General features: G+C 42.4%; 1 protein-coding gene across 1 annotated transcript in view; it reads left to right on the forward strand.

Annotated features, from left to right (window-relative positions):
• The window catches only part of ZNF827 (zinc finger protein 827), a 139,671-nt gene extending 119,771 nt beyond the window's left edge, over positions 1 to 19,900 (forward strand). The window contains exons 9-14 of the mRNA XM_015422913.1: positions 7,842 to 7,979; positions 11,466 to 11,637; positions 14,619 to 14,785; positions 16,470 to 16,661; positions 16,760 to 16,937; positions 19,013 to 19,900. Coding sequence (XP_015278399.1) covers positions 7,842 to 7,979; positions 11,466 to 11,637; positions 14,619 to 14,785; positions 16,470 to 16,661; positions 16,760 to 16,937; positions 19,013 to 19,820 — 1,655 coding nt within the window. The 3' untranslated portion in view covers positions 19,821 to 19,900. The remainder of the gene's footprint in view (positions 1 to 7,841; positions 7,980 to 11,465; positions 11,638 to 14,618; positions 14,786 to 16,469; positions 16,662 to 16,759; positions 16,938 to 19,012) is intronic.
• Positions 19,901 to 24,399: the final 4,499 nt, after the last annotated feature.

The raw sequence follows: 24,399 nt of genomic DNA on the forward strand, positions 1-24,399 counted from the left end.
ATGGAAAGGCACTTCACGGAGCTACCCACACGCGTGCTCCTCCTCCTCCTCTGTTGTCAAAACCGGGAGGCGACGCTGATGGCCAGGAATGACACCCGCCGCCCCCAACGGTGGAGAAACCCGGCCACGCCCTCAAGGACCAGCCCCCCCCCACCGGAGTAAAGCGCCGCGGGGGGGCCCTACCGCCTGCCTGCCTGCCTCTCTCAGCTCGGCCTCGCCACCCCCTCCGCAGGGCGCCCCAGTCCACCACGACGGCTTCTCCCCCCCACGTTCCTCCTCCTCCTGTGGCCAACGCCACTTCCTCCTTGTGAGCATGTGCCGTTGGGTGCTTTTGCACATCCTGCAGACTTGGGGGGGGGGCCTTGACGGGACATGGGCGGGTGCCTGATGCCACTTACTACCACCAGAAATGCGATCAGATGCCCGCCCTCGCCCCGCAGTTTCCGGAAACTAGTACCTCGGAGGTACTAGTTTTTTAAACCACATATTCGGCGGGAAGCCTTGGGTGAGCCATGGGAGCTCTACGCTTCCCAGATGTGGCGGTGTGATCGCGCCTGGAAAATCCGCCTATCTTCCGTCTCTAGCGTGGCTAATGCTCCATGTGACCGCAGCCGATGAACATTGTGTGCCATCAGCTTGCAAGTGACTCATGGAGACCATAGGGCCATGGGATTTTCAAGGTAAGAGATGAGCAAAGATGGTTTGCCATTGCCTTCCTCTGCATAGCAACCGCAGTCTTCCTTGATGGTCTGACAAGCTCAGCCTAGTCGGGGCTATTCAAGCTGCTTGTTGTACAATAGTTACATGTTTTTTTAATCACTCATTGTCATCAAAACAATGAAAACATCTTTCCTGAAACCAGTGGCAGAGTGACTAGCAATATACTGATCACAGTCTTGCTAACTCGGCATTTTGGGGAATTTTCCTGCAACAGCCTTACAGATCAATTTGAGTTATTTGGGCTGTCTGTTTCTTACTGTTCTCTTGGAAGCAATTATCATGATTTCCCATAAGCAGAAAACATTCTGGAGTATTGTGTATTCTTTCTCCACATATACCCCTTAGAAAATAGAAAATCTGTCAGCTGGTATTATTGCTCTTTAGGTTCTCATAACAGAAGAAATACAGTTCAGTACAGACTGGAGAAAGCTGGTTCCTGGAAATCCGTTTGCTTGACATGTGATGGAAACAAACATGCTCACAATAATACTCATTTTGGAGACATTAACTGTATTTTTATTTTCCAGCTTTCTGTTGTAATAAGCAATGAGGTCTGTGCTTGCTTTAGCACACTGCATTTCCTTATTTTGTCCCACTCCCTTTTATCTCAAAAATTCTGTAATTAAATACCCATCCTGTGTGTAGTTTAGCAATTTTGTTATTCCATATGGCTGCCAACAGATAGCTGGTACACAGTGGTTTAATTGGATAATATTCTTAGATTGTCTTACAGGGTAATTAAAAAGTTAAGTTGCCGTTACAAAGTATTGTTTTACAGCCCTCTTTTCCTATAATACACTTTTCATGTATGGGGTTACCAAAACTGGTTGTCCTTTAAAACTAATGGGAATGTTCTTGTCTAATAATGAATATTCAGTAATATAAGTAGTGACGATAGGAGCTATCTGGGCGGCTACCATAATAATCATAACGAATGTGGCCTTTGCAGGCTAATAATTCCCTAATGTATTGATGGGAAATTCTCCTGAAATGAAAGGAATAGCTGTGCACAAGAAAGTATTCCACATAAAAGAGTCACAGTGTGTGTCTATTTATGAAACAAATTTACTTTTTATGACATGGATATAGTGGTGTTCTGTTTGAAGTATGCGTGTATGCTAACAAAAGGTACAAAGAAAATACTAATCGGCAGTTTAGAGAAGAGAATGGTACTATACAGATCACAAGCATCACCTGAAGTATTGATTTACACAGCCCATTTGTACCACCTTTGTGTGCCTGCTTGTGTCCAGCCAATCATATGAACCACTGCCACATTTCTTTGCTTTCATTTCATTGAAGTCCAGATACAGAAATCTTCTCCTATCGAATGGAGAAAGACCTGCAAGGATAGTCCATTACTCTGAAAAATAGGAGCATCTTTTTAACCATTTCTAGCTTTATGAAGGCATAAATTTGAACCATTTGGGTCAGCTGTTTAGTTAGGTTGTAAGGCAGAAAGACAGCACAGGTGGTGAGACAGCCTAAACGATTAATCTAAATTTACCTTCTTGTGATGGCTTTTGTTTCATAATGTTTTTTCAGATAACCTCAGGTTAGAAGTTTCATCCAATGTTGATGACCATTTTCTTTTTAGAGCCTGCTCCATCTGTCTCCTCCAAGATGTTTGAGCTGCTTTATAACAGCCTGGCTTTTACAATTTAAACAGTATAAAGTGATAAAAACAGATATCCAGACAAGTTGTATCTTAACAAAACAAAAAAAATGAGGAAGCATCAAACTCTTGTAGTGAAGTTTAATTTTGGAATTCTTGAGTGACATTTTTGTATGTGCCTGCCAATAGAGCAGACATCAGGCCCTCGAGATATTGTCTACCAAACTCTTGTGGAGCTCTGGCTCATTCCGATGGGCCTAGCACAAAGCAATTCAAGGCTACAGTGCATATAGGAGATACTGTCTATATTTAGGACACTATTTGTTCTTATCTTTTCTTATGGTTTAACCAACAAAAATCTCCTTTCAAATCGTTTCTCAAGAAAGTAAATTATCACTATTTTGTGTGTACTAAATTAAAACCTAACCTTTATATGATGAATCCACAGAATGTGTGCAACACATTCAAATAATTTGCGAGCCCCATATGTCAGTTCATACAGAAGATTTTGGGTTGAATGAGACCAAATTTAGTTTGCTTGTTTCCACTACACAAGTGGTCTGGATTGGAATAAGAAACTGCATAAGAAATTGCATAAGAAACTGATACGAAATGAATACTGTAATACTTCTTAGTACTACCAGGGTGCCACAAAACTGGTTATTATAGAAAGTGTGATCAGGTTTCCTAACAAATATATGGAACATTTTAGTTTTCAATGATGTCAAATAAGACTTTTGCACAAAATATTTTTGTAATGGTGGTTGTGCTCTAAAATCCAGTTATTACTGTGCAAGCCCAATCTGCTTCATCGATTGCATGAGAGGGAAATTCTGCACGTGCAAGGTCTTTGAGTGCCTTGACGTTCGTAAAGAGCTCTTGATTAGGGCATGTAACTTACCATTTCTCATGAATGGCAGAGACTAGGCTGAAGCTTATCCTGTCCATCTGTTCTGCTGGACAGAATGCACTGGCTAAAATGTGTCTGTCTTAAGAAAAACGAATTCTTTGTACTTTGGAAATGCTGAAGAGTAACTGTGGAGAGATTTGTGGGCCAACAATGTGCAAGCATTCTAAGGTGCACATTTTATCTTGGGAATCAGGACACATTTCCACACAACCAGATGAGGAACTGCAGAGAATGTGTCAAAGCATAGTTGGCCAAGAAAGCAAATTACAGAATATTTGAAAAACAAGTCCCAGAAGGTTGCACCGGAGTGGTAGACAGTTTAAAAAAATTAAAGCAAGGATAATATTGTGATCTAGATGGATGCAAAGTAAGCTTAATAAAAGTCTAGTTTCAACACCTCTGGGAAAATCTGAAAATAGTTATTTTCAGTTTCCTAAGGAGTTTTGACTGTTATCTAATTATACAAAAGAAATGTGATGTTTCTGATGTTAGCTACTTTACTATAACAAGAGGACCAATTAACTGATGCTAAGGGGAATTGTTAAGAGACATATTGCCTTCTAATTGAGTCTTCTTGTTTGCTTTGTATCGCAATTAATTCAGTTTTGTAGTGGCCAAGCTTTAAGAACTGGCATACACTTGACATTTTCTCATATTCATTAACATATTCCTCCTCTGAAGCACTATTTTGATTAAGTACTCAGAAAGCTCTGCTAAAACATCTATTATTGCTGCAGAGTCAAATGTCCGTTGTCTTGAACTCAAGACTAGTAATTGAAAGAATGATTTGCAGTTGATTTCAGGGAAGTTAAAAGTGTGATACATACTTCAACTGGTTCCCCTCCTTCTGCCTTTTAAACTTTACAGAAGGGCTAATTTAGCAGAAGCGTGAGTAATCACACATAAAGGATAATTTATATTATTGTAAAACAAATAGCAGATAATGGTAGCACCCAGAGGGCACTCTTCAAGTGTCAAGCTGAAGCTGGTTGTTTTGTTGTGCCAGGTGCTGTGTGAACTGTGGTTTTCCTGGGAGGTGTGTCCCACAATAAATAGTGTGTTGTGATGGCTGCATAGATCTCTGACACTCATTTGAGCTGGGTTTCACGATCTGCTTCAATTAATTACAATAATTCACATATGCACTCCTTGATGGACAGATTATCCAGATTTTCTATTTTTATATAAATGGAAGGAGAGCAGTTCCTCATAGTATATTACATTGAATGGAGAGGGGCCAGATCCTGGTTAATAAGATTCATCACTAGTTGTTGCTGTAAAGCTTCCTGACTCCCATGGTTCAAAGAACATGCTGGTCATTTTACATATAGCTGTATTTATTTACCCAATGTTTAGCCTGTCTGCCTTTCAAGGGACTCAGGATAGTGTTCGTGGTTCTCCACTCCTTCATTTTACCCATTGTTTCCCATCGCCATCTTTTGATATTTCACTCCACTCCTGTCAGATAAGTTAGTCTGAGAAAGAGTGACTGTCCCAAGGTTTTCCAGTCAACTTTGTGGACAAACGGGGATTTGAAACTTGTTTCCCAGGTCTTCATCTGACATTGTAGCTGCTACACCCCTTTACTTGTACATTATGAGCTGTAGCAGTGGTACCTGCCTGTACAAGCTTGTGATCCACCAGTCTGGCTCAATGAGATAGTATGGGCTGCCAGGAAGTTAGAAACCACTGTTTTGGTCTTACGCAAGCAGCAAAAACAGAAGGTTGTCCTGGTGCCCCCCCCCCCATATGTCTGGTTGCCTGTGTTTAGATTGATAGATAGAGCCTAAGCAGTGTGGGCCTAGGCCACATATTTGTCAAGCTGGTCAGAGAATTTTTGTACCTTCTCTTTTGAAAATGATTTTTATTAGTGTTCTTGAAGAGACTGTTCATAAATATACACGACATCTAGATTTTGGGGTGTATTATTTTATCTGTAGGAAGTCACAAAATGGAAGATCGTGGAATTAATGGGAAAATATGTGCTCCAGGTTTTGAACTCCCCTTTACAAGTTTGTCAGATCTTTGTGTATCTGGTGACTTTTGTGACAAAGCCTCAGGAAGTGTGTGTGACTGAACTGTCTGAAGGGGTCCAATGTGCAATGTAGTCTGTAACTACCTCATTTATGTGCACTTTGCCGAGGTAGCCACCGGAATTTGCTGGTGGCTGTTTAATCCACGTGGGAGTCATTTTAGCATGAGATACGAACAACTGGGCACAGGAGCCAGATGTGCACATTTGATCATGCCTATTTGGCCCAGAGGAGAGGGATGGCTATGTCGGGTCAAACTGCTCATGTGATCACACCCACAGAGTGAGCAAGCTGTTGGTTGTGGTGGTTTTCATTGCTGATCAAGTTAGCATCCTTCTCTTTCCCCAAGATAGACTGCAACTGAACCAGAACTTATGGGCTAGATGCAGGAATTACTATGTGAATTTTTACTACAGTTTTTAAGCAGAATGTCAGGTGTGATTACAATAAATGGTTACCTCCTTGGCTTCAAAATCTATGAGTCTATAAATGATTACTTTAGAAAAGCAGATTCACAGATCAGTAATTTCCCTCATTCCGTTTTGCCTTCCTCTGTTATTTTATGGCTTAAATCCCTCAGCTTTACACATTTTCTGATATGAAGTGAATGCACAGACTGAGCCATAACTACTGATATCCTGAAACAGAACTCCTTTTGTAGGTGTTAAGAGCAAAGTAATAATAACTGTGATTGACTGAATTCACACCAGCAGAACCATTGGTTTCCTGCGTGAACTAGCTTGGAAAGTAAATCTCCCACTCTATGGTTTGCACCTTACCACTAGTAGCATAGTGTTAAATCTGATGTAATAAGTGTTTGAACATTCAGCAGTAGTTCCAAGCACCCCAGTGCTAGAGAAAACTGCAGATAGCTATGAAATTGACTTTTTGTCCTCCTGAAGTACTGTATTTCAGATGTTCAATGCATCATACTCAGTGCAAAGAACTATGAGACAGCTACAACATTTTGTTGGACATTATTTGGAGGGAAGTAAACAACGGGACAGTAGGAATGGCTAAAATTCAATAGAAATGTATGTACTGTAAAAATGAACTCACTAGTATTACTTTTCTTGTATTCATCAGTTAGCTAAACAAGGGCTGCGATCATATGGAGCGGAAGCTGCGGCAGGCAAACGATTCCCCCGCGGATTAAAGGGATGCGATCAGACAGACACATCTGTCTGGCGTCCCAGAATTGTTGGCGGGGCGTCTCGTTGCACCGTAAGAGCGGCACAAAAAATCCACCAGGGAAACGTCAGTAGCATAGGGAACTGTGGGGTGGGTGGAAGTCTGATCGCGTAAACGCGCATCAGTTCGCCCCGGGGCAAACAGCCTCGCTTCCCGCCCGCAGTTCCTCAGTGGTGCGATCGGAGCCAAGAAGAGGCTAATGAGAAAGACAAATTTCTGGAGAGCAGGTTCATCAGTAGCCATGATGGTTAAATAACACCTGCATGTTCAAAGGCAGTATACCTCTGTATACCAGTTGCTATGGGGTAATAATAGGTGGATGCTTTGGCTTTTGTGTCCCTGCTTGTGTGTATTCTGTGGCATCTGGTTGACTCCTGTAGGAGACAAAATGCTTGACTAGATGTGTCTTTGCTCTGATTCAGCAGGGTTCTTATGTTATTATGGGAGTAAAAATTAACGTGAAAAAAGATGTATGTGCAAGTGCATACAGACTGAGATCCTCCAGTTTATCTGAAGTTGTCAGAAAAGGAGGATCTTATGCCCCGGTCACACGGAAGGTTTTGGGCCGGGAGAGGGACGGATCAGGGGCGCAGCAAACGGGCGCGATCTCACCGCAACATCTGGGATGTGGCGCGTACCCGTCCCCGATCCGGCCCTTCAGGCCAAAAACCCGCTGCAAAAAAGAACCACCCCTAGAGGTGGATTTACCAGAAAGGCCGCGGCAAGCGCAGCTGTGGGATTGCCGGCGCGTCCTTCTGCCGGCGCATCTGAGGCTCCTGGCCGAACTGCGCATGCGCACACATGTGCAGACGGCTGCCTCGGTCTCCGGTCGGTGGCTTCCTCCCTGGCATCTAATTGTGCCGGGGAGCAACGCCGCAGCAGCTCAGGGGATCTGTATGATCCCACCGCCATGTGTTTCTTTTGGTGCGGCTCTGATTAGCCGCACTTTGCCCGTGATTTTTTCTGCCGTGTGGCAGGGACCTAAATCTGGATAAACGTAAAGTAAAATACCTGTGATAGCATTCTTGTGGATGGATTTGAAATTATTCTTCCTAGCTTACTTTGCTACTTTATAGAGTTCTTTGTAGCCTAGCCCTTTAAATGATTTCTCAAGAGGTTCCTGTTCAGTCTGAACAAGAAATTCATATTAATGTGATGTGTGTAATATGGGAATACTAACAGAGAAGTCTTTCATTTAGTTCAGTCTGTGGCTCAAAGGATCACACCCATGTGTCATGAACTGTGGGACAGCATTATTGTATTGCCCATGACAAGTAACAAATGGAATCCATATTCACCCATAGCATGGAATCCAAGAATGCTTCTGAGTTGTTAATATTAGAATTGTATTTTCTCCTTTTTTGGGGACTAGAAACAGAGAAGATAGGGCTGGAGGCTGGAAATGGGTTGCCATCTCAGAAATTCAATGACCAGCTCTTTCCCTGTGATGTGTGTGGAAAAGTGTTTGGCCGACAGCAGACGTTGTCCCGACATCTCTCCCTGCACACAGGTAACACTTTTTTTTTTTTAATAGTAGTGTTGGGCAGTTTCAGTATTTTTCATGGAATAAGAAACATTTCTTTGCATTAAAAAAAAGTGGATTGTGGCATGACAGGAATGAGCCGGGACTGAGACTCAGGTTTACACACTCCCTGCTTCTCCTTCCTATTCCTGCTTCCCCCTGTCCACTGGGATTCTACCCTTCCCTTACTGGTTTGTGGCAACTCACAGCTTGCTGTTCAATCCAAACTGACAAACTGAATATGGTTTGTGTTTGATTTGAGCTTGCCCTGCAGATCCGAACTACAACCTATGATTTGATCCTTGTTTGCAATTCTGCTTTGGAGGGCAAGCACAAACCATAATTTGCCCGTTGAGAGCTATAATTTCGCCAGTAACCAGGAAGGGAGGAAAAGAAATGCCGCAAGGGAGGGGGAAGGTAGAAAGGTAGCTGGCAAGCCCAAGGCTCGTTCCAGGCTTATTACATAGCACCAGACCATATTTGTGTTGAACCAAGCCTATGGGATTCTAGCTAAACTCCATAGCTAAAACGCACCTGTGATCTGCTTTAGTGAAAGGCCCTAAACAAAAGCAAGTAGAGAGTATGTTCCCACAATGTCTTCCTGAGGACTGCTGACTGGCCCCGTCTCCGTGGTGACTATCAGACCAGTCTAGAAGGTTGAGGCAGAAGTTGACTGGCACCAACTCTCCTGTCTCACTTCTCCAAGTAACCCTGTAGGAAAGCTAGTTGCTGACTAGGACCCAAAATGGCTAAAAACTTGGATTATAGGTGTAAAGATGCTGTTGTACAATATTGCTAATTTGGGGGGGGGGAATTCCTGGATGCAGTTCTATGTCTAATGGAGATGATAATGTCAATCTTTCTTAATTTGGTGTTGTCTAATTGATGCACATGTGTTGCATCATCCTGCTGGTTGTGAGTTGCACTGCCAGGTGTGGTTCCTAGATTGCCCTTGCTGAATTGGGCTGCTTAACATTCATGTTAAACTAGAGTTTGATCCTATGAAAAGAGTTAGGCTTCATTTGCTCTACTTGTTTTTGTCCAAAAAAAAAATAAATAGGATAATTGGAGGATGCTTCTCTCCCCATTGATCTGTTCCTTAAAGGTGCCTTCACAGACAGTCTGGCCTGACATTCACGGTAACACTCAACTAGATTTGCCAACAAAGTTAGTGCAATCAGTAGATGTGCAAAAAGCAGTCCAAAAATACAGGGGGAAAATTGAAGTTCAGAAATAGCACCATGGCTCTGCTGAAGTCTGACTATATGCCATGGTAAATACTTAGTAATATAACTTTTCTCTAGAGGAAAGTGAGCAGATTTAGTACTGAGGTCAGCTAATTCAAGTCATTCTCAGTCTTGCACACTTTTCTGTCTCAGAGGAACTGTTACAAAATACCAAATGTGATTATATGACCATAGATGATCCCATTTTGCTCTGGGTCTCTCTGTCCAATGAAAGATCCTGAAGGATTTATTGTAGAATAATGCTTTATAGTTATAGCTAAAATTGATTTTTTGTTTTGTTTTTAGTGTTTCAGTCACTTTTGCAGTCTCTAGCATAGCCATATTGCATTAAGGAAAAAATAAGCTTTTCTTTAGTAGTAATTTTTTAGAGTTAATCTACAAACCTGTGAAACCTATAATATTTGAATTTAAACTGATTTAGCTACATTGATTTTAATGGTGCAGTTAGGCAAGAGTCAGGTCCATCAGCCACATGTCACACTGCTAGGAGCTCACAGGTCCCAACAGCCTCCACCATGCTGTGTTTCTGATTTGAAGTGGCCCCAGGTGGCACTATTTGCCCCATTGGAGGGAGGGGCTGCAGATTTAGCCCATCGGTACCCATGCAGCTCCCTAATGGGGCTATTTCAGTTCAGGAAAATGGGGAGCCCAGACCTGACATTTAAAAATTGTCTAATTTAGTTCAGCCCTCAGACTGCATTACTAATTTCCACAAGAGAGTCCTTGGAGAATCCAGAGATATTGGCTAAAATACAAATTCTGCGCGTCTGTAGATTTGCAGTCTCTGAACATGAAGTCAGGCTATTCCTACTGTGAGTCACCAGTTCAGGTGCCAAGAGTTAGTACAAATAATTTTTAAATTTTAGAACTGTGTGGTAAGTTCAGCCTTTAATGTTGTAGGGCAAAGACAAGCCACACATGTATAAATCAAAAAAAAATTTCATGTTGTAGAGAAAAGACAAGCAAAACATGTATAAAGCAGTGAACCCACCTAGAAGCACTCTTGCTGTGTTCAGCCCAGTCCTCTACTCTTCCTTTCCAGGAGCAAGCACTGAAAAAATAGCTTTGCAAGGTTTCAGCAGTGGCTGGGTATGCATGGTGCTGACTGGCTGGCCCTTTGTGATGTCATCAAGAACATCACACCTTCACCCCCAAGTCCCAGAACAGTTGTATTTCTGAAAAGTTAATAATGTGACAAATGAATCAATGTTTGTTTAGCACGTCTAAATATCAGAAAGGGTAGACAGCCTACTTGAAGCGGTACTGAGAACTGGGATGCTCATCACCCTTAGAAGGGCTTCACTTTATTAACTGCATCCTTTTATGGCCAGGTTTTGCTGCAAAACAATTAAACACTGTACTTTCACACAGATCTCTCCCAAGACATGACTCTTTTGAGTATTGTTAGCCAACACAAGTACACTGGTGTTGCAACACAAAATGTATCACAGGCACCTTAACTGGATTGTATTTACTGTTCTGAGAGCCTGCTAAGCTCCTTGTACAAATTCTTTTATTCCTGCAATTATTTTCAAGGCCTAGGTGCTTGGCGCTTTCCCACAATATGTGGGGAACGTGTGAAAAGTGAAATGGAAGCTCTTGCTGAGCCGAATAGTTTTAAAGGGTTGCAAGCTTTCAAAGCCAGAGGGATATAGTTAAACAATTAGTCTAATAAAAGGTAGCATTTCATCTGTAGTCATGGTTTTACAGTATAATGTGCAATCTAAACATTTCCCATGAAGTTGCTGACATATAAGTTTTTGAAATGTTAAACAGTGGCAGTGACTTAACCAAATCTAAGGTCTCTTAAGCCTCGGGTTTCGATGGGAGAGCTTTAACTGCCTCTCATTGAAGTTGGTGGGGTTCAAAATTGTATTCAGTTTAAGCTGGATTGTGCCCAGAGTTGTTTGGAATGATTTTGTAGGATCCAAGGATTTTTCCCTCCCAAAAGCATATATTTCTGTATTAGAAATGACATTTTAAAAAGTGTCTTAGCATGGCAATGCTTGTGCATTTATCTTGTTTCCCCCCCCCCTCTGTGTAGAGATCCACAGTGTAAACTACCTGAGCCTCTTCATGGAAGATTGAGCTACAGTGCAATCCTTTGCAGAATTACTCCAGTCTGTATCCATTGGAACCAGTGGGTTTGGACCGGAGTGAACGCTGCACAGGCTGCACTGTAAATGCATGTGCAACTTAGACTCAAGTTCTTAACGTTTTTTTCCAGAAGAGAGAAAATACAAATGCCATTTGTGCCCCTATGCTGCTAAGTGCCGTGCTAACCTGAACCAGCACCTGACTGTCCATTCCGTGAAGCTGGTGAGTACAGACACTGAGGACATTGTCAGCGCTGTCACTTCCGAAGGCAGTGATGGAAAGAAGCACCCTTATTACTACAGGTGAGGACCCTGTTGAAAGCCAAGCCCAGAGACCAGGCTCCAGCTGCCTTTGCTGCCTGCCTGTGTTTTCAAAACAAAGAACAAGCTCTGTCCTGTTTGCTCCTGACGCAGAGACTGACAGGTGTTCTTGGCTTACCTGCATTTGACTCCAGCAGCGACACCAAAATAGCTGTGGCAGGCCTCACAATCCCTCCATGCTCTGTGAAATTTCACACTTCTTCTTAGGAGGAGTTCAGAGGCAGAGGGACCTTCAGAAGCTCTAGCTGTGGCTGCAGGTGTGGTCAATATCAGATAATCTAACACATAAGTCCTTTTCAGACATTATCATTGTGTATACTAGGAGCCCACCAACCGCACATAATGGGAACACACTACATCCAGGAAATTTGTGATCTGCACACTCACCGTGTTGTGTAAATATGGGCAACACACTTATTTACCATTTCCATAGGACCTCGGTATATGTGAACATGAACACTGCACACCAGAGTTGTAAATACATGCATATATTAGAATCGTAGAATCCTAGAGTTGGAAGGGACCTCCAGGGTCATTCGTACAGCCATGCCATGTGCGCCCATGGCATGCGGTTGGCATGTCTGAAGAATGTCTGTTCCCTTATTCGTATGCAAGCAGTTCTTTGATGAAGCAATTGAAACAAATGTCCAGAATTAGTAGCATCTCTCATCACTACCACACTAAAAAACACTTTAGTCACCACTCCCCATTGTTATGATACTACATCATGAACCATTTGACTTTCTAGCACAAGCATAACTCTTATACTGAACCACTCTCTGTAGGGAACCAGCTGCTCTGTGGCTTCAGCAATCCCTAATGCAGCCTCTCTCTACCAGCTGCCCTGTCTTCTTAAGTAGGGTTCACCCTCAGCAGGGGTGATGCTTGCCTGTGCCCCAACTGTGCTCTGAGTGAGCTACTTCCAATGGCAGACTGTTTTCCCCAGCGGAGAGAGGCGGACAGATGGGGAACTGAGTTTGGCTCACTTGAAACAGACTTTAGATGAGCTGGGACTTGAGTCTCCCAAAACCTAGTCCAAATGGCAATACCTGCTGATATCTTCCTTTTCTTTATTACTGGTGAAATGCAATCGGCCCCAGTGCTGCTCCCTGATCACCAGCAGCAGTTATGGTGTGTTTGGAGCTCCTGGCTTGTGGGGGCCGGGTCACCAGGACAAGCTGTATGCGGATGCAGTCATGCTCTTGCTTTCCTGGGAGTTTTCCAAACTAAACTGATTGTGCCTTGCTTCTGAGGAAGCACACTTGAGACTGCATACAGCCTAACCCGGCTCTGTGGCCAGTGCAGAATTGATCTCTGGAATGCCAAGCAAAGCCATGTATCTAAACAGTAAATTAATCGACATGTGAATCAAGTCATGTAATTAAATGGAAGGAGGAGGGAACCCTGTGTATGCCACTCTGAGCTCCTAGAAGAAAGGGGGGTATGAAATGCAGAAGTGAGAATCTGTTAAAGCAGCAAAGCTGCGTAGCCTCAAAGTGTTGAGAACCAAGATCAGATTAATAAAGATTTTACAATAAATCCTCAATGTTACATGCACCTAAAAACTGGAAGAAATCATAATTATACTTCTGTGTCTTGATTCAGCTGCCAGAAATTCTGCTTTCTGCTTGCTACATTTTCTGTCCCGTACCTGAATTCCCCAAGCACTATATGCATGTGCCTTGCATCATCTTCCCTTTTGAGAACTGGAATGACTGGTAGGGAAATCCTAAGCAGAGTTACATCCTTCTAAGCCCATTGACTTAAGTGAACTTAGAAAGATGTAACTGTTTAGGATTGACCTGTTGTCGACTGAGAGACTGGCCTGGCCGGGATCGTAGCCACTCTCTATGAATGGCTGGCTGAATGGGTGAAATCTTCTAGAACCCCTTTTGAAAGATGCATTAAATCAAAGTGTGGTGAGCTAAGATCTTACCTCTTGGCTGTGTCAGAACACTCACTCAAGCCGTTGCCAGAGGGCCTCACCACTTCATTTAATGGTCTCAATCCACTCTGTGAAAAGGACCCGTGCAAACAAAGAAGTAACTGTTGTAGTGGCCACTTGAAATCCGAATTATGCACAGGCCACCCCACATGTGTATTCATGCATAGCACCTTGCCATACAGAGCCGTGGGGACCACAGTACTGGTGTGCAGCAGCATAGTGAAGTGGCTGGCCCGGCATACAAGTGGCTGCCCAAAACAGCTGCTCACACAACAGCCACCTCTCTGCTTCGGATATCACAGGTCCACTTGTATGGTATGAGTATTACCTGACTAGCCATATTTGAGAGTGTTCTGACATTTCAAAAATAACAATGGTTTCAAACCGTTGAGAGGTTCCGAAAAGAAAGTGAGCTATAGACTGTTTTTCACCGGTTGGACTATGAGCTGTTTGCAAGATGTTTCTCGGTACCGCTTGTGTCTGCATGGCTGATCAGTGCTTTTGCCCAGTCAGGCAGAAGAAATCCTGAGCCCATTCTGGCTCGCTGGTGCTGAGAAGGCCGGGCATTTCTACACAAGACCCAAACCTGATGTGGGACTGTTTCCAAGGCTTGGGAGCTCATTGAGTGTGCAGGCAAACTCTCCATTTGTCCACGTAGCAGCCTGACTAAACATCTTGGCAAAGCTGCAGCACATCTTATTGCCCTAAGGAATCGGTTAGGTGATGTGCAGCATCTGGAACCTGTAGTTTTTAATTAACTTTATGATTATTTAGCATCATTATAGCGTGTTCGGGATTGTTGCCTTGTGCTAGCCCTTAATCAGCTTGGCAGAGCTGTCAGTTCAGAAGCAGTTCGGCAGGCAAAAAGAATACCCCAGTGCCATTTAAGCAGCATGGAGAAGACAAAGTTTGTAAAACCAGGAGTTTGTCAGGTTGAATGAAGAGACATGGTGTGTGTGTGTGCCTGTATCCAAGAGAGGGCTTTTCCTTAATTTTTCTAACTCTCTCCTGTCTCCAGTTGTCATGTGTGTGGATTTGAAACCGAGATGAATGTCCAGTTTGTCAGTCATATGTCGCTTCATGTGGATAAAGAACAGTGGATGTTTTCTATTTGCTGCACAGCCTGTGATTTTGTTACCATGGAGGAGTCAGAGATGAAGGCTCACGTCACCACCAAGCATGCAGGTGATAACTGATCTCTGCGTCTGCAGTTGGCTCATGCTGCCATAGATAAGCATATGGAGCAGATAGATATAGATATATAGATAACGTATAGATAGGAACTTTCAGTCTGGGGCAAGTAATGCATTGTATTCTTGGTGCTTGGGGGGGGGGATGGGAAGGCTTCTAGTGTCCTGGCCCGACTGATGGACCTCCTGATGGCACCTGGTATTCTTGGCCACTGTGTGACAGAGTGTTGGACTGGATGGGCCATTGGCCTGATCCAACATTGGCTTCTCTTATGTTCTTATGCTTCCCAACTTTCCCCCTGAATTTTGTTGTTGGTGTCAGCACAGTTGGACCCCCTGGCTTGGTAAAATTCTGTTGGTACAAAACTCTTGTGCATAATTAGGGGGCAAATTGGTATAAACATTCATGTGTTAGAATTGCATAATTTAGCGTTGTTTCCTTTTTTTAAAATTTAATGTGACCCTTAAATAGCCATGGGTGTTGTGTGAAGTGTTTGGAGTGTTAATTGTTTCCATTAGATAAGAGAATAAACTCACCAGACACCTCTTCACATTTCCAGAGTGTGCTTGCCTTTGCAAATGCCCTGTATGCTGTAGTGTAAGAATCATCCCGGATTCTTTGCATGTTCTCATAAATGGAAACAAATAGTGCTGAGTTGTAAACTCATTGTCATAATACACCAGACCAGTGCTGGCTCCCCCTTCTCCCCCAGCTATTGGCAGTGCCCAGAAAAGATGCATTTTAGGTAGAAAGGGATATGGGAATTTCAGAAAGGGCAGAACCCAAGAAGAAGCTTTAGTCTAGACTTTGCCTTCCTGCTATCAGTGAAATAATAGAGAACCCCTGCCTATCTGAAATGAAGTTCCTTTTGGGGCCTCTTAAATGAAACGGAATCCCATGATCCAGAGTGGAAAGAGGTCCACCCAACACAAACATATCCATGATCTCTGCCCACAAAACACACTGACCCCAAACACCCAGAGCATGATGAAGCAGGTTTCCCTAAATGGTACACACAATGCAGATTTCCAAAGCCACGCAGTCCTACAGACCTGTATTTTAGACATGTTAAACTTTTAGGCTTGTTAATGTCTCAAGCAAAAGCAGCTTCTCTGAAGAATTTTGTTAGGAAAGAAAAAAGTAGCTGTAATAACTCCATAGCACCCAATACCAGAACAGAACTTCACTAGAACATAAGGTAGGCCTGGTCAGGGCCCTGTTAGACCATAACCAGCCACATCCAACAACCAACAACAGGACTGAAAAGTGAAGCTAAAGCAAAGGCTTTTACCTTAAGGGATCATGTTAAAATAACAATACCATTCACTAAGTGAATTTCAACAAATTCACACCTACCCATGATATAACATTAGCCACTTTGTTATAGATGTGTAATGAACCCTTGCTCACTTTCGCATTATTGCATGGATTTTATCTTGATTAAAAAAAAAAAACTCTCATTGCCCAAGTCTAGTAAGAGTTACATGGCTACAGGTGATTGAAACTAAGAATGCATGACAAGTCCACAGAGACATCCGCAGCAGGGATGTCTCCTCTGAAAAATGTTAAGGCAAAACAGGAGTGAGAAGTTTGTCTCGGTAGATGAGGACATGAACCTGATACTAATAAACAAGTTAATGCTTTAGGCTGATTTGTTTGTTTTTTCCCCCCTGCCTAGGTGAAGAGAGGAAGACACCCAGTGACTCAAACAGTCCTTCTTCTTCCTCCCTGTCAGCACTTAGTGATTCTGCCAACAGCAAAGAAGATGTCGAGATCAGCCCCAAACCCAAGAGTTCAAACAACCTGTTAGTTATTTCTGTAGTGCCTGGTAGCCAGACCTTATTAAGCACGGAAGAGAAGTCAGAAAAAGGTAAAAAGCTGGCTAAATAGATGCAAAGTCGCAGCCTCCACTTGCTCAAGGCTGAGATGTGTGAGTTAGGTAATAGTGTCTGTGGTTTCCCTTTGCAGGTTTTGAATGTGTTTTCTGTAACTTTGTCTGCAAAACAAAAAACATGTTTGAGCGCCATTTGCAAATCCACCTGATCACACGGATGTTTGAATGTGATGTGTGCCACAAGTTCATGAAGACTCCTGAGCAATTACTGGAGCACAAGAAATGCCACACTGTCCCCACTGGTGGGCTCAAGTAAGGAAAGCAAGTACACAAATTTTTACTGTGTTCAGTACCTCAAATATTGCGGGCGCAGAAACAGAGAAGTAAACCTGGAGGGGATTCATTTTGGTTGAAGAGTCAAAGTCTAGGATGTTTGGTCTGAAGAGTGTTTTTAACTTTCATTGGCTGCCTAAACTCTAGTCCCCCCTGGCAGAGTAATCACTGTACTGAACGGTGGTTGACACAAATGCAGACAGCTTTAGTTTGCAGATGAATATGTCTCCACTAGGGCCTCTGCAGCTAAAGCAGCTCTTTACAGTCAGGCAGTTTTTACTCCTTCTACGTAGATCTTTAAAACAATTATCTGTATCATGATTAAAAATGAAAATTGGGAGTTGGATCTCACACTCATTGCAGATCTTTCCCACATTCCCCTCCTTCCAGCACTTCTTACCGGCCCTGGGAAAGTTTATTTCCGGAATTGAGGACCCACCTGGACTAATAGCTACACAGGTCAGGAGGCTGCAGTGGGGCGGGGGAAGGGAGTGAGGTGGAAGAAACCGAAAAAGTGATTTTGTACCCTTGCATCTGCAGATTGTGGGATCCAACCCAATAAATTGCAAAAATTAACAATTTTGCCTGGAAACTCGTATGCATTCAAATGAACACATGAAACTCGTGTATGTGGAAGCTGTTCCCATCAATACAGTGAAAGGGCAGTTTGGCACCCGAAGTGATGCATGTATGGTTCTACCTTTGAAATGAACAGTTCTTATGGGTATGGGAGCTCTGTTTAAGCTCTGGAGCTCCCTCGTATGTAGGAGATCACTGGATCAAAGTATATCTTTTTTGCACATTCTTCATATCCAGATTCCATACCTCAGAAATTAAGAGCAATTGCTGCAACCCTGTTGCTGTTACCTTTTTGTTGGCTTGGTTTGCTAAAGCCCCACTAAATCAGTTGGTTGGTGGCACTCAGAAAGAAGATGATTGCTGAAGCATAATTCTTCGTAAAGTTACCTATCCCTGCTTCTATTTTGACTCTTCTTCCTTGTGTTAAATTTTGAAGGGCATGAAGCTTGGGCCTCCTTCAGAACCGTGCACTTGATGCTTGGTTTCAAAAGGGTGCATCTTGCGATTAATTGACTCCAACGCTTTTGGCATAGTGCCAAGACATGCTGATTATTTAGGGGAGGTTTTGCTTCTTACTGAGAGCTGAAACAAGATTAAATTGTGAGATCCATCTTTGGATTTTAAACCTTGGAAACTAGTTCTCACTAGGGTTTCCAGGTGTCCTGCTATGGGGGGAGACCTCCTGCTGGCAATCCCACTCTTACCCACTGCCACCCTGGTGGCTGGTGGGAGAGAAATACATTTAAAAATGGCCATCGGTGCGATGGTCTTGCGTCAGTTCAGGGGGGAACCCAGAATTGATGTCACTCTATTATTAAGAATCACCAGAAACTCTTTTGGAGGTTTTCCCTGAAAGTGACATAATTTGGTTTGTGCTGATGCCCCCCCCCCCCAAGACTACCGCCGGCTGATGGCAATGCTATTTCTCACTTTATTTATAAAACATCTGCATCACCTTTCAACTTAAAATGCTCAACACAACCTTACATGTATGAGTGACATGTTTTAAGAGACAGGCAGATTGGAATTGCTGATACCCCATAGTGGCATCTTCCTGACAAAGCTCAACCCTTACCAGGTTCGGTTATGGAAAACAAAGTGTTGCATATGGTTATTTGTCTCTGATTGAACTTATTGTCCCTGTCACATCATGCAGCCATCAAATTCCATAGAACCTGGATAAGTGTCGAGATTGGAATTGACATTCGCATTGCAGATCACCCTTGCTTTGGATCAAGGTTGTCTGTGGGAGAGGCAAAAGAGCCCATAATGTTTCACTTCAAAGAATTTGGTATTCAGTCCTTTTATGTTTTAAACAGCCTTAAACTAAGTTTGTGTCTCTGTACTAAACGAAGCACACCACATTCTTACAGCGAGAATGTTCACATATCTTGATTGTCTGAAATGAAATTAGTGAAACAGAACATGGTAGTTTACCTAGAATCAACTGTCGACATTTCTTTGGTTTTTGATAGGTGCCCATTCTGTATTTACTCCACAAACCGTCCAGCAGCAATGGAATGCCATTTGAAGACCCACTATAAAATGGAGTACAAGTGCCGGATCTGCCAGGCAGTGAAAGCCAATCAGCTGGAGCTGGAAATGCACATCCGGGAGCATCGCCTTGGCAACCATTACAAATGTGACCAGTGTGGCTATCTTTCAAAGACAGCCAACAAGCTGATAGAGCACGTGCGTGTACACACTGGGGAGCGCCCTTTTCACTGTGACCAGTGCAGCTACAGCTGCAAACGCAAAGACAATCTCAACCTGCACAAGAAGCTCAAGCATGCTCCGCGCCAGACTTTCAGCTGCGAAGAGTGCCTCTTCAAGACCACCCACCCATTTGTCTTCAGCCGCCACGTGAAGAAACACCAAAATGGGGACTACTCCGAAGAGGAGAAGAAGGGCCAGGGGGCCAGCTCCAAGGAAGCGAGTCCTCTTCTTGCTGCCAACAGTTCCCGAAGCCTCTTATCGCCTCTCTCAGTGATGTCAGCTTCCCAGGCTCTGCAGACAGTGGCCATGTCGGCTGCTCACGGCGGAGGGGCCGAGTCAAATGTGGCACTTAAGGCCTTGGCCGTCAATGGCACTTCCCTGTGTTTTGACAAGTATCGAAACTCTGAGTTTGCCCACCTCATTCCCTTAACCATGTTTTTCCCCAAGAACCACTTTGATACCACATTCCATCCACCCAGGCCACAGACTGTATGTCTGGGTGACTGTTCGCCGAAGCACTCCTTCCTTGCCTACCTAGGACTAACTGAAAGGGCAGAAACTGTCTGAAGACAGCCACATTCTGTACCAAAAATATTCCCCCTCCCACAACAGACATCCAGCAGGTATATGCATTGCTCTAAACCATGCACCCCAGAGGTATGACTGGCTGAACATTTGTACTATAGATCATTAGTAGTAAGGTATAGACAAAAAAAAATGGCTCTGTGTGTCTCCTTAATGCATTGACATGAAGGCTGCTTTATTAAAATCTTCAGAGAGGTGACCTCCTACATACTTCTACCTTCAGAGGCATGTTCCCAGTACTCTTATCTAAGAAACACTTTTGTCTTGTTTAAGCTGAACAAGAGTGTCCTTAATGGCAAAAGATGACATATTGATGCATTTTCCATTTCGGGTTGGTGAGTGTGAGTGAGTCTGAAAGTCTGTCTGCAGTGTGCCATGACATTACCTTTGCACATCCTTTTGTACTTTATTTAATAGGAACACATGAAGCTGCCTTATACTAAGTCAGGCGACTGGTCCACCCAGGCCAGTGTTGTCTACTCTTCACTGGCAGCAGCTCTCCAAGGCCTGAGATGGTCTAAGGCCAGCACTTGCTATCTGAGTCTTTAACCAGAGAAGGCAGGGACTACGAATGGGACCTTTAGCCATGCAAAGCATATGCTCTGCCAATGAGCTGTGGTCCTTCCCTTTGTGATCATTATTGCAATTCTGCAGGTTCACTTCCTTGCCTAATTGTCTTTATTTTACAATTCTTGGAATGTGGAAACAACAACTTTTTAGTCTAAGATGGAGAAGAAGGGGCATACCAGGCACTGCAGCATATGGTTGCTGCCTTGGCCTCAAATCAAGGTGGAAGAAGAGGAGACAAAATTGCTTTGAGTCGTGCAAATTGAGGGGCTTTTCATGTGTTACATTTTTCCTTCATGGAGCTGATGTTCATGTGGGCGAATGCATGTACACTCTAGTATTTGTTCTTTTTTTGGCTGTGTTCGCAAATAGGGCTCTTGCTGTGTACTTATGCACTGCCCAAAATTAGCACTCCTGCCACCCTTAAAATGTCACAGTGAACACACATGGAGATTACCCCCATGTAGGAAACATGTGAAGCGTGAACTAGCCCTGAACGAAATATGGCAGTGATCCACATGAGGGTATAGATAAACCTGTAAACAGGAAGTGCATTTCATGCATGCACAAGGTCAGTTTTTCATTATATCCATGTAATTCAAGGCCACGTCTTACAGTACCTTTTGTACTGGAGTACAGATACCAGTGTACAAATTGCACATGCCAGGCATCAGTTTTAAAGGGCATGCATGCATTGCATTGAAATTGCTCTTTTCTTTAGTAAACTGTTTTGATGCAAGAGCCCAATACTCTTCTGTCTAGTTTGCCAAGAAAAAAGGTGATTTAAATGCAGTTGTACCATTGCATTTTGCAACTGATGCAAGGCCAAGTACAAAAAGGTATTATAAGAAGCAGCCCTCCGATCAGGTCCAGATCATGGTATATTGTTAACCCATACACATTCTCAAACTGTATAAATGCAGTGGCGAACTTGGTTTGCAAGAGTGTACAAGTAAAATTCTATGGTGATTAAATCCAGGAAAGGGGATTTTAAAAGGAAGAGTTTGGTAAATTCTGGGTATAAATACTCAGACTAAATAAAGGCAGGTTTTGCACAGTGCTTGAGTCTTGCACTAGTATGTTTCTCACTTGCAAAAAAAGTAAGAAAGAAAGCATAGAAGATGCAAATGTTTCTTTTGTGGACTGAAGGAATATCAGATTGTATATTTGAAGTTAACAGCACATTCTTTTAAACAAAATGACAAAAAGGTGCTGTTTAACCAATATGGTTCTCTTTTATATGCCCAGCTTTTCAGCTATATTTTCAAATTTTGAGTCTCTGTACACATTACCCTTCATGTTATTTGTAATCCTTTATATTATTTTGTTAATGCCTACTCTAGTATACTCTTCTAGGAAGCTAACTTTATATTTTCTTAAAGCTCTTACTTTGTGGTCATTAAAATGACGTAACTATTGCACTTTATTGCAGTAAGGAGCAAATGTGGCATTCCTAATAGATGATCTAAGTCAACTCATATCTCATCCCACCATTTAATTTTTTTCTCACCCGTGCACTGATGTTTATTGTGTATTGGCATCTCATCCAGTTTCTGCCACTTAACACATATGTGGAAAGGAATCCAAATCTGTGTAAATGTTAAAGTACTTGAAACTTTACAATCGAGGATGTGAAGGAAGAATCCCAACCCTAAATATTAAGAAGTTCAAATATTAAGAAGTTGCAAGATAACTACAATCAAGGTAATGAGCCCACACAAGAATGTAGTCAGCATGTTGCTTCCCCTAGCTAATCTATTACAGTTAAATGTCATTATTTGAGTTGTTCCTAACAAATCTTGTTAATTGCTCTTGTCTTGATTAAAATTGCTTTTTGGTACTCATCCTACAAGTTGCTCTGCTGGCAAATAGGTGCTTAACATAAGTTCAGGTGTAGTGTCATGACCTAAGACCTTACAATGGCATTCTTTCCCCAAGTGTGATGGCACAGTAGTGCCCAGTAATGGTCACCCATCAATGATGTGGCAGAGCATCATCATGCAAATTCTGCTACATGACAAAGGGATAGGTAGAGAAGAGGGCTATGACAGAGGAATCCCCCCCCCCAGCTATACAGTAAAGCATCCAAAGGGAATAGCAGCCACGGTAGACCTACCTAGGTCAGATGCTGCTGTGAGCTGTTTCCATGCAGTAAGGTGGTGTTTTGCATAATATAACAGGTATGACCTACTTCCCTTTTCCAGAATGCCGCTGTAGCTAGATTGACAGACACACAAATGGCTGCATTTCCTATCTATCTGTTGGGGGGGGGGGGTTGGATGCAATCTTGATTCATAAACTTGACTGCAGTCTTGCCACTGAGTAGAACAGGTTCAGTTTCATCCTTTTCTAGGAATTTTAAGAAGAAGAGGGACTTGTCCACTGGGAAGCTATTTACAAGTAGGGTTTTTAAAAAAAATAAAAAGGGAGTTCATTTATACCATAAATTTTGGAACTTTGATTCTGTTAGCAATCACTGTGATTTACTAAATACATTCAAGATGTTTCTGGTCAACTCTCCAAACGATCAAGCAGAGACCTTATTAAAAACAAAAATACTAATTAGTTTGCCAGCAAGTAAGCTACACACGCATAGGAATGTTAAAGGAAGATGTTCTGTAAACCACAATGGTGCAATATACATAGGAACGTCAAGGAATGAGAGTATTATGATGCTGTAAGCAACTTAATGCCTTGGGTTTAACCATTTTCCTTTGTATTTGTCATAGTTATGCTTAATGTAATTGGGCAGCTTTATTTAGCACTTTGGACACTGAATTATTTCTGGAAAGTTAGTTATACATGACTTCTGAGTGAGAAAAAGAATGCATCTGGAGGTGTTTTTTTATTTTTTTAAGAAAAAAATATACAGTATTTATAAAGGCCCTTGCATATACAACAATTGGTTTCCTGTTTGACACTAAAGAAAGGAATGCTCTCTATAGATATCCTTTGCTTGTTTCACATTTCTGTTGAATTCTTTAAAGACACTCACTTTGTATCTGCTTTTCCCCGCTGTGCATTCTTTGAGATAGGCTGGTTTCTCATTTTCCATCCAGTAATTTGGTTACTTTCTTTCAGCACTTTTCTCGCTTCCCCCTCTCCTTTTTAACTTGCTGTATCATATCCAAATATCACACTGTCAAGGTTTGTGTACATTAATGGAAATTTGTATTGTATAAAGCTTTTTTGCATTATAAGGCTGTACAGGGTCATTTTGACAGTAACTGGTATATTTCTTTGCATCTTACGTTGCATTGCCAATTTCTAGTGTATCCAGTTTGGAAGTATATATACTCTAATTAAAAACAAAGTTGGCTATACTCTGGCATCATTTTTGCCTCTCTTTCCCATTGTTTTGCTATTTAGCAAGCACGAATCCAGACCTTTATATAAAATACTGCTGAGGAACTAGGAGAACTAAGGAACAGGAAAGTAAGTAAAGCTGCCTAAAGGACTGCTGGCTAACCTTTTCTATGCATAGGTTCACAGGGTTATTTTTTTAAATCTAGAAAGCCCTACCATGTTTAAGCTGATCAGTTTAAAGGAACACCTTCTATATTCTATTGCAGTGTTTAAGCTCTGCCATCTCCACTGCATCTTGACTCTGTCATCCAAGTGCCAAGAAAGCAGGGAACCCAAGTTCCATTTCCCCCTCCCAGCTTTAAAGTTCACGGGGTAGCATCACCTTTGGAAAGTCACTTTCTTTCCTTCAGTATTGTTGTTAAATTGCCATTCTGAGCTCTTTAGAGGAAAGGCTGTAAACAAAAGAAGTAAGCCAAATTATTATATAAAACTTTCTTCCATTTGAACTCTACTCCCTGGAAACTGAAAAGGGTCTATTCTGAGAGTACTTCAATTTGTTCATGGTGTGACTGTGTAAATACAGATATATCACATAATTTGGTGATGGTACTCTCAGATTTTGGGATATTAATAATCAAATTTTGTATAAGAATTACTAGAATTGCTATAAAATATTATAATATTTGAT

This window comes from Gekko japonicus, unplaced genomic scaffold (genome assembly GCF_001447785.1).
Source record: "Gekko japonicus isolate JY-2015 unplaced genomic scaffold, Gekko_japonicus_V1.1 scaffold110, whole genome shotgun sequence".
NCBI lineage: Eukaryota > Metazoa > Chordata > Lepidosauria > Squamata > Gekkonidae > Gekko > Gekko japonicus.